This window comes from Phycodurus eques, chromosome 21, assembly GCF_024500275.1.
Source record: "Phycodurus eques isolate BA_2022a chromosome 21, UOR_Pequ_1.1, whole genome shotgun sequence".
Classification (NCBI taxonomy): domain Eukaryota; kingdom Metazoa; phylum Chordata; class Actinopteri; order Syngnathiformes; family Syngnathidae; genus Phycodurus; species Phycodurus eques.
In genome coordinates, this window is record NC_084545.1 from 4,210,808 (window position 1) to 4,221,608 (window position 10,801).

General features: G+C 47.4%; 1 protein-coding gene across 1 annotated transcript; it reads left to right on the forward strand.

Annotated features, from left to right (window-relative positions):
* Positions 1-6,759: 6,759 nt before the first annotated feature.
* LOC133396608 (tropomyosin isoforms a/b/d/f-like) lies at positions 6,760-9,249 on the forward strand. Its single transcript, XM_061666631.1, has one exon. The coding sequence runs from the start codon at positions 6,840-6,842 to the stop codon at positions 8,349-8,351; it is 1,512 nt and encodes a 503-aa protein (XP_061522615.1). The 5' UTR covers positions 6,760-6,839; the 3' UTR covers positions 8,352-9,249.
* The last annotated feature ends 1,552 nt before the right edge of the window (positions 9,250-10,801 follow it).

A 10,801-nucleotide genomic window follows, 5' to 3' on the forward strand; every position in this document is an offset into this window, starting at 1 on the left:
CAAAGCACCATTTTTTGAACCCCATAGAATTTCAAGCAGGTCCAGTGTTGGGCATTCCTGACACCAGGACATCCCAGCCGCCATAAAAGTGCACTAGTACAATAAACAAGCCAATGGTGATTTACTAGCTGGCCCAGACACTGATTTCATGCAGATTTCCACAGCGGGGGCCTCTGGCTGTGCATCACAATTGAACTTGGATTGTGTTACATGCATATCAAACCTCCCTCCGACAACACGATCTGCTACATCTCTCTTTACGACCTATTAATAGGCCTCTCTTTGCTGTCTAATGTGTCACCGCTTTGGTTAGGGGGTGGGGGAATTAGTGTCTGTAGCCGGCAGATGTTGGCAAATTGTGACCAAAAGAGGATGCCGATGGGAGAAAAGTGGTCTGGCCGGGAATTTGCGCCGATCTCCTTTGTGTTGGCATATGTAGATGACAAAATCCCCTAAATGTGACTTAACACCAGTTTAAGCTCTATTTAAATTTAGGAACTTAGCCCTGAGAAAGTTTGCCCCACCTCCTTAGATAACAAAAAGGACCATGTTATCTTTAATTGCAGTTTTGCTAGAGCTATGAACATGTCAAAGTGGCTGAACATTGAAAAATTGCAGGAAAACTTTCCCGGCCCCTCAAATGTTTGGTCGGATAACTCTATTTGGGTGCTCCAAGGTCCCCGCTGGAGGGTTCAGAAGGTTTCAAGGCCTGTTGGCCGATTCAAGGCCCTGGTTGCGATGGCCTTAAACCTGATTTGGAGGTAACTTTGCGCCTGATTAGTCCCTGGTCCGACTAGTTTTAAGTTTTGGCCACCCTCCTGGCTGACACGGGTCTGTAGCACCAAAAATATCCGAAAGCCAAAACTGTCGGAGAAAGGACCGCAGCAAAAAGTGAGTCCAATCAAAGCCCTTCAAAATTGAGCTCTGATGCTACATCTAGGTGCTCGGAGGTTCCCCCCTGCCAATTTAGAAGGTTAAAGGGCCTTCCTAGTTAATCCAGGGCCTTGGTAGCTTTAAACGCATTTTTCCAAGAGCCATAAATGTGTAAAAGTGGCTGAACATTAAATAAAATTGCTGAAAATGAACAGCCCGCCCATGTAAAGTTGGGTCTGACGCCCATATTTGGGTGCTCCGAGGTTCCTCATTGCAGATTTGTAAGGCACTTTGTCAAGGCCCTCCTGATTCACGGCCCTGGTAGCAACCATTGTAAACCCTATTTTGGGGCAACTATACATCTGAAAAAGTGGAGGAGGTAAGCAACCACTAAAAAAAAGGTCTTGCTAGTAAACATAAACAAACATAAACAAACACGGCACCAGGGGGGAGGCTCTGGAAGCGAAGGGGGTTGTCTCGACGGGGGGGGACAGATCTGTTAATCATCAATGGCTGGATTTTCCACCCCAACCCCTACCTTTGAAGGGTGGCTTTGTATACCTGCACTACAGACAGGATCATGGAATTTGGGGGGGGGGGGGGGGGGGGGGGACAGGAAACCGAGGCTTTCCCTAGCATTTTCCGGTTCCCCACATCACACTGCGTCACAGAAAACCATGCCGCACTGGATGATCAAGAGCATCAAGAGACCTGAGGGCCACCACAGTCAAGTTGTGACTGTGGAGTACACCAAAGGCTTACATTAGCATAAATTTGATGTTTTTCCAGGGTCTACTGTGTCCAATTTATCCAAGAGATTTAAGGGTCGTGTGTATAGTACATGTTAAGTGTGCATGTGTATGTGTGTGTGCACCATGACAACGAGAGATCCTCTATGTGCGACCTCGTAACCCGAGACATTCGGTGTTGGGGGAAGCTCGTTCACACGGCAATCACCGCGCCCCACCTGACTAGTACGCTGACTAGTGTAGTAGTGTAGTGTGGTGCCACTAAGCAATGCTAGCGATACAATCAAATGCTAATGGTATGGTATGTTAAAATACAAATATGTGGGCGACAAGAATGGATCCCTTTGGGGGACTTTCAAAAAAGTCATTGCCTACATAATGTTATATGTATTCCTTTATTTTATCTTTAATAGACTTAATAAGCAACTATTTCCTGAGAAATATAAAAAAAAAAGTGACATATACAGTACATAGTATTTGTTCCCGTTCTGACAAATCAGAGCAAGTATCCTGTTCATTTTGAATCGTATTACATTAGCAATGGCTGAAGTAACGAGGTTACAAAAGTCTCACATTGTGTTGGATTTTGCCAATTCCAACCTCACATGGGTGCCAGATTTTTCCAATTCCAAGATTGCATAGGTCCAAGATTTTCCGATTTCCAAAATCAAATTGGTGCCAAATTTTTTCCAATTCCAAGATCATATTGGTACCAGAGTTTAATCCCAAATTGATATTGTGTCGGATAATTCCAAAATCATATTGTTGTGGATTTTCCTAATTTTAAATTCACATTGGTGCTGGATTTTCTTAATTCAAAGATTACATTGGTGCAGGATTTTCCTAACTCCAAGATTACATCTGTGCCGGCTAGTTCCCAGTTGTTGCCGGAATTTACTATTTCCAAGATCATGTTAGTGCCGGATTTGCCGAATTCCAAGAGAATGTTGTCAGGAGATGGGAGCACTTCCTTCGTTCTGCCGGTGCTCTTCGTCCAGCTGGTTGGTTCCCAATCAGACCTCAGAAGTTCTTCTCCACATTCTGACTCTTGATGTGTTCTTTCATGGCACGGGTCCCGTCCGTCACCCACCTGGGCAGAATGTCGTATGTCTTGTACGTGCGGTACTGGGAATCCATGAGATTGACGCTGTCCTCAGTGGTCTTCTTGGTCACGTAGACGCGGTACTCTTCGGGCACCCCTGAAGTCTGGAGTTCCTGCAGTCGATCCTCCTTCAGCTCATTCATCCACTTGTCCTTCTCCTTCCAGTCCTCTTTGACGCGAATGAAGTCAGTGAGCCTCTCCCGACGTCGAAGCAGGGCCTCCTCCTCACGCTCCCTTACCTGTAGGGTTGCAAAATCCCATACATTTTTTTAAATTTGGAAACTTTACAAGGGAATTTATTGGAATTCGTGGGAAATTATGGGAATAAACCATGAATTTATCAAGGTTGGCGCTTAATGGAGAACTTAAGTATAGTTCAGGTATTATATTTTAGCCTAATGACTAGACCTCATTTGTGCAAGTACTGTACAGTTGTATCCTGACTTACGAATGCTGCAACTTATGCGATTGATTTTTTGGCTTTGAGTTGAAAAATTTGACTTACAAATGAACTTCGGCCACTCCTGTATAGCCGACTTGGCGAAGTAGTACGAGTGTCGTACTTCTACGACAGGAGTCACCAACTTTTTTGAAAATGAGATCTACTTCTTGGCTAACAATTAATACAAAGGGCTACCAGTTAGACACGACTGAAATAACACATTTGCTTAAATTACCTTGAATTGTAATTGTTATTTTTAACAATTAATGGTATTCAGCTACACTACCAATCAAAAGGGGGACTGCCAATAGAGCTTGTCTAATTTAATTAAATTCCAATGAAAAGTTTCCAATTTGGAAATTTACAAGATTCCCCATCTACGGTTCCCTTGAAAGTTAATTAAAATGTACCCCCCTTTGAAATCCTACTCACCTGCTCCTTAATGAACTGCAGGTGCTTGCGGCCATCCTCCTGCCGGCTCTTGTTCTTCTCGTCCTCCTGGGCCAGGGCGATCTTAGTGCACTTGAGCACCCTGTCAAACTCGGCCTTCTCTCGGGAGTGCTCCACTTCCTCGCAGCGCCTCTTCCAGTTCAGCTGCTTGTCCCGCTCAGCCTGGATCTTGCTGTTGAGGATCCAGCGGTCCAGCTTCATGATCTGCGTGTCCTGCGCCAGTTGGGCCTTCTCCCGGTGGCGCTGGTACTGCATGTAAGCCTGCTTTTCAGAATTCTTCTTGGTCTCCGCCTCCTGCTTCATGGAGCACATATCCATCTGCATGATCTGATTCCTCAGAACCTGGGCGGCATTGATTTCTTCCTGTTTCTTCTGAGCCACATTCTTCAGAACGTCCAGTTCTCGCTCGATAGCGTTGGGACCCCTGGCATTGGTAAGTATCCGCTGGTGCTCTGGAATGGTGAGCACGACCGGATTGACATCGGATCCGTCGCGTGGCACCCTTATGTTGTACAGGAAGCCTTGGTGGCAGATCACCGTTTTCTTTTGCGGTTTTTTAAAAGAGAGGTCCATCATAAATGGATCTCTGACTACCCAATTGGTGAATCCTTGAATCTGACGAAGCTAAACTCTAATAGCATTGCCTGGGTTGAACCATTAACTTCTGCCACCTTTGTCACCAATTTACAAAGTGATAGAAAAATGCAAGTTGCCAGCATACAATGCCCCATCGTGAGCCTGCGGATCTTTAATTGACAGGCAGTCATCGGGCGACATCATAGGCTGAGGCCAGAGTACACATCGCTGTTACATCACAAGATGGCTTCATTACAAAGCTGCGAGACTCGGCCAGCGTGTGAGATCATTTCTGACTCCTTCGTCGACTCAATACGTTGACGTCAGGCCTTGTTCATATAGAGCTGGGTGTGCACTAACCCTAGAAACTTGTCCGGGTTTACTGATATCATCCATGAAATTGATGTTGACACTGTCTTTTGAATTGAATATTTTTGTTCGTTTCTCAGGAATAGCAATATATCTTGGGTCAATTAAACATATTAGCCCCAAGAAATACTGTTTATATCTAATTATTAAATACATTAATCACCATTTTCCATCAATATTCATAGTCGATAACACTTATTACTTATTTCTCTTTATTACTTTTTTTTTACAGTTAATTGAGTGCTGGTATTAATTTTTTTTAATTTCAAGATCATATTGGTGCTGGATTTTCCTAAAGCCAAGATCGCGTTACTGCTAGATTTTCCTCATTCTAGGATATTGACATGGAATTTCCCTCATTTGAATATGTTGCCCCCTTCTTGAGCCGTCACCTTATCGTGGTGGAGGGGTTTGTGTGTCCCAATGATCCTAGGAGCTAAGTTGTCTGGGGCTTTATGCCCCTGGCAGGGTCACCCATGGCAAACAGGTCCTAGGTGAGGGACCAGACAAAGCACGGCTCCAAAAACCCCTATGACGAATACAATAAATGGATTCAGGTTTCCCTTGCCCGGACGCGGGTCACCGGGGCCCCCCCTCTGGAGCCAGGCCCGAAGGTGGGGCTCGAAGGCGAGCGCCTGGTGGCCGGGCCTGCACCCATGGGGCCCGGCCGGGCACAGCCTGAAAGGGTAACGTGGGTCCCCCTTCCCATGGGCTCACCACCTGTGAGAGGGGCCATAGGGGTCGGGTGCAGTGCGAGTTGGGCGGTGGCCGAAGGCGGGGACCTTGGCGATCCGATCCCCGGCTACAGAAGCTGGCTCTAGGGACGTGGAATGTCACCTTTCTGCCAGGGAAGGAGCCCGAGCTGGTGTGTGAGGTCGAGAAGTTCCGACTAGATATAGTCGAACTCGCCTCCACGCACAGCTTGGGCTCTGGTACCAGTCCTCTCGAGAGGGGTTGGACCCTCTTCCACTCTGGAGTTGCCCACGGTGAGAGGCGCCGAGCAGGTATGGGTATACTTATTGTTCCCCGGCTCGGCGCCTGTATGTTGGGGTTCACCCCGGTGGACGAGAGAGTAGCCTTCCTCCGCCTTCGGGCGGGGGGATGGATCCTGACTGTTGTTTGTGCCTATGCACCAAACAGCAGTTCAGAGTTTTGGAGTCCTTGGAGGGTGTGCTGGAGAGCGCTCCCGCTGGGGACTCCATCATTCTGCTGGGGGACTTCTATGCTCACGTGGGCAATGACAGTGAGACCTGGAAGGGCGTGATTGGGAGGAACGGCCCCCCGATCAGAACCCAAGCGGTGTTCTGTTATTGGACTTCCGTGCTCATCACGGATTGTCCATAACGAACACCATGTTCAAGCATAAGGGTGGTCACACGTGCATTTGGCACCAGGACACCCTAGGTCGCAGTTCGATGATTGACTTTGTGGTCGTGTCGTCGGACTTCCGGCCGCATGTCTTGGACACTCGGGTGAAGAGAGGGGCGGAGCTGTCAACTGATCACCTCCTGGTGGTGAGTTGGCTCCGATGGTGGGGGAAGATGCCGGTCCGACGCGGCAGGCCCAAACGTATTGTGAGGGTCTGCTGGGAACGTCTGGTGGAATCCCCTGTCAACTCCCACCTCCGACAGAACTTTGCTCATGTTCCGGGGGAGGCGGGGGACATCGAGTCCGAGTGGACCATTGTTGAGGCGGCCGACCGGAGGTGTTTGGTTCAGTTTTATAAAAAATTCTGTTTTTCTCCCAGAAGAGCCATCCAACGTCCACGGTGATCCCAGTGAAGATGATCAGACACTTGAATCTCCCTGTGATTACCCACTTGACACATACAGGCTCTGCTTACACAATCATTGGATGGCCTCACTTGTCAATCATAGCAGCACCACCCACTAGTCATGATGTCCCTCCCAAATGATCCATCCACTAACTATCCCACTTTGGGTGACCAGACAGTCGGAGTTCCCTGGACTTCTGACACCTACAGACAATGCTTACAAGAGCAGACAATCTGTCAAAAAAGGAATCGAGCTTCAAGTCCAATAAGCGTTTGGCAAAGTTTGTTGTCCTCAGTTACTTGAGCAGCGTCAAAGTCACGGAAGACATTCAGGGCAATTCAAGGATGTTGATGGCACAGTGCTAATTTCTGTGACATCATCCACGTCTTTGATGCCTTTGTGTCTTTAATAGTACAAGTCACTAGTGTTGGACTTGGAGAGGGTTTCCCCAACACATTGCTCTTTTCATTCTGTATTTATGATTAAGGAGTCCAATACAAACAATGGCGACCTCAAGCACAGAGTCCGACTGCATCCTCAAGTGGAAGAACAGGAAGCTGATGGAGAAAGCTGGTGAATTCAACAACCTCTGGGCAAGCGACATCCAGGTGCGCAATCAAAAAGTAGAGGCAACGCAAGCCAAGCACCGGGCCCTCGAGGAGAAACTGGACACGATCAACAAGGAGAACGTGGAATTACTCTCACAGCAGAAAATCTACGAAGCTAAAATATTCCTGCTGACACAGAAGAGGAATCTCCTGGAGAACCAAGTGAGTGACTTGAAGGCACTTGAGGTCAAGATGAAGAAGAGGATCAGCGATCTGGAGGAGGTTGAGGGGAACTTGGAGCAGAGACTGGCAGTACAGGCCGAGCAGCACAAGGAAAACATCAAGAAGACGGAGGACAAAATCCATAACAGGTTCCGCGATAAAGAACGGGCACTGCAGGCGAAGACGGACGCGCAACGCATCGAGATGGAAAACATGGAGAAACGCGTCCAGGACATCAAAGATGAAAACAGCACGCTGAAGCAGGAACTTAAACGTGCAGTGCAACGGTACGAAAAGGATCGTGAAGCGCACCGAAAAATGACGGCCAAGATCGAGTTTGACTACCAGGTGGACCTGAGGACGGCAAAGATGAAGAACAAGGTGCTGACGGACCGAGTGGAGACCTTGTCGACGACCACAGAGGACAAGGTCAAAGAGAACGAAGCCCTGAGAGAAAGGCTCAAAAGCAAGACCCTAGAATTGGAGAAAAAGCGGGTGGAAAACGCTGACCTGCTGATCCAGATCGAGGCGTTGACGGAGAAGCTGCAGAGGGAGCAGAAGCGCACGGCCACGTTGAATGAGCGCGTGACCCGCCTGGAGAAGGAGATGGAGTCCATGTGGAACAAGTACGAAATCGAGCAAAAGGCTCACCTGTTCACCAAAAAACATTCGGGTTTGGTACTGCGGAAACACAACGACCTGTTGGACAGGATCAAGTTCCTGGACCACCGGATCAAGAGTCAACAGGCCAGCATTCAGAAGCTGGAATCTCATGTATCCGCCAAGTCTACCTTCATCCGGAACATCAGCCTGGACATCGAGACGTCCATGTCGCTGGTCAATGACCCCAAGAAATTCATCAAGGAGATCATCCGCATCAAAGCAAAACTGTTCGCCGACGACAAGGACTCGCATTTGTCGCAAATGGCCGAGCTGGTGTTCCAAGCTGTGGAATCGCAGAAGTCAAGGTTCGACCGCTACGACACGACCATCCACAACCTTCGCAAGCAGCTCAAGCAGAAGGAGCTGCACATGCTGCGGCACATTGAGAAGATCGAGAAGCCCCGAAGCGAGCTCATCAAGATAGTCAATGAACAACGGCGGGAGCTGGCCAAACTTAAGAGCGAGATGAACCAAGTAACTCACACGCTGCGGGAAGTCAACAGCTACCTGCCACATAAGGTCCAGTTGTGGGTCAAGCACAGGATCAGTGGGGCGGTCACAACTGTCACGCCAATACACTAGAACAGGCGGTGGGCAACCCATGTTCAAACAATTGTTTAGTACCTTGTTTGCAGTTGCAAGACGAAACCTTGATAACAACACGATGGCGGTGGCTCAAAACGTACTAGCCCCTTGGTGCAGAATTTTGGTGTGTGCAACATTTTGGGGGAGTCAAAAATTTGGGGGTACTCCTTATAGCATATAGCTACATTGATTTGACAGCCTTTACCAAACAAAAGAGTTGGCACACCTCTATCTCTGGAATCATAAATCCCACAACACTTTTCTAAAGGTAAAATATAAAAATAAATCAAATCAGATGCAATTCAGCACTTGACCTTCATTTCAAATCAGGCCCAGTTTCATTACAAAATCGGCCTTAGCCCGCCCTCACTTATTATGTGTAATTCTAGCCAGGTCTTGACAACAAACTACATCAGGTTGTGTTTCACTTTCCAGTGTTTTACACCACAATACATGACCTCCAACAATAGTGATCCAGTTTCCAGGTTTCTGGTTTGCAGTCACTCGGCCAGGTTAGCAAATAAGCTCCGTAGTATGTATACTGGTTATACTGTTAAAGACCACCGTTGCAATTACCTGGGTAAGGCTGTTGATATCTTGTGTAAGACTGCTGTGTGGTGTCAGTGTTTTTTTTCTGATTCGGATTCTTTCAGAAACTGGTTATTAGAAACTAAACACATCGTTTCCATTTTAAGGTGAGGTTTTTGTTCGTGTTTTTCTTTAGAGCGACTGCTCGCATCAAACTGAATTCCCTTTTGAAATATAAAAGTGACATGAAGGTTTTTATAGGAAAGCGATACAGTTCCTCTCCCTGGATGCTACTTGATAAGTGCAAACACCTTCAGCAGGTAGAACAACGTGCAAAAGTGTTTTGAAAGTCTTTTTTTTTACTCAGTCTGGGCTTTTCTCCCATGTCCCAGTTAAAAGAGCAGCCCGACAAGTAGACGTTCGCTCAGTCCCACCGATGGAACCGGGAGAGGTTTTCGGGCTGGGCTTCAGGCGCACGTAGCCTGGCGGGAGCAGGCCTTCAAATCCAAATCCGCTGGTCTCATGGGGAGTGACGGCTTGAGATTTTGAGCTGACGCACAGCTGGGTCTGGCAGGAAAATACATTTTTACACATCTTCGAGGCGGTAAGTGATAGGTAACAATTGTGCTTGATAAATTAAGGAGTCTCCACAATAAATCACTAATGGACATTCCAGAAGCTAATCGGCGACAGGGCAGACTTGATGGTTGGGTTACAGAATTTTTACATGTTTTTATATGTATTTTTTCAATCTTATTTGCGAGGCCCGGTGGTTGGGGACCCCTGCTTTAATGTAACCCAATATTTGATAGTCGCATTTGGGGGGACGGAGGCACAAAATTTGGATGGTTGAAAAGTTTCATGATGTCACAAAATGTTTGCGGTCAGAAAACATTTTTGGGAGCCCCAAAATGTTGCGGGTTTCAAAATCATTTGGGATGATGCATATATTTTAGGTTCCTGAAATTTTGGGAGTTTGAGGGCAATATTTTAGTAGCACAACATTTTAGGGTGGAACGTTTTGGGAAGTCACAAGTTGTATCCATCAAAAATAATTGTGGTATCACAAGTGATTGGCTGCGTTTGTTGTGTTTTGTCTTCTTTGGCCTCTGCTTGTTCAAATTTCTAGATGATGACGACGACGACACCGCCATTAAATGTTTTATAAGTATTTGGCCTTATTTGTCATGGTCAGCGTTTGCTTTTGGCTCTCTTGCACAGTTGACAGCCGATTTACGTGCACGTCTTTGACCCTCTACTGTACGGTCACGCTGGTTGATGCCCCCACCCCCCTCCCATGCCTCCCGCCATCCCCAGCTCTCATCCCCGCTTTATGATGGAAACTGATACAAACACAGTGATAGGGTTTCGGGATAAATTATTCACGCTCCCAATGCTCTACCGCTGCCGTTTTGGGACCGCGGAGGACGCAATAAGACAACGATTGCCATATTGGAGTATCGCAGTTCTGTAGATTTACAGCCTGCAGGGGCGCCCGTCCCATCAGCCTAATGTTTCCAGCATCTGCCGGGATAAGGCCATTAATTGAAAAGAATTTGTGGAGCTAAAGCGAGGGGGGCGGGCGCTCGGTCCGAGTTGTCCCACGAGAGCAGAGTAATGAAAAGAAAATAACTCCTCTCCTCTTCAGTGCCTATGGAAGCCATAAAGAATAACAGGACATGGTGATATAACAGTGGAGCGCGAGTGGGTGCGGAACTTCCAGCCAAGTGGAGCATCTGCTAAGACGGTTGCCGATCGGATTAAACGTTCCGGCCACTTTGCCTGCGGGACAACCTGACAGTGAGGCTTCATAAAGCATCTCTTTGTCAGATTTATTTAGACATGAAAGATGTGTTTCTACTTTAGTGTTGCCCGCTCCCCGTGCCCCCCCTCACCCCTCTCACCCCCCCCTGTAAAAC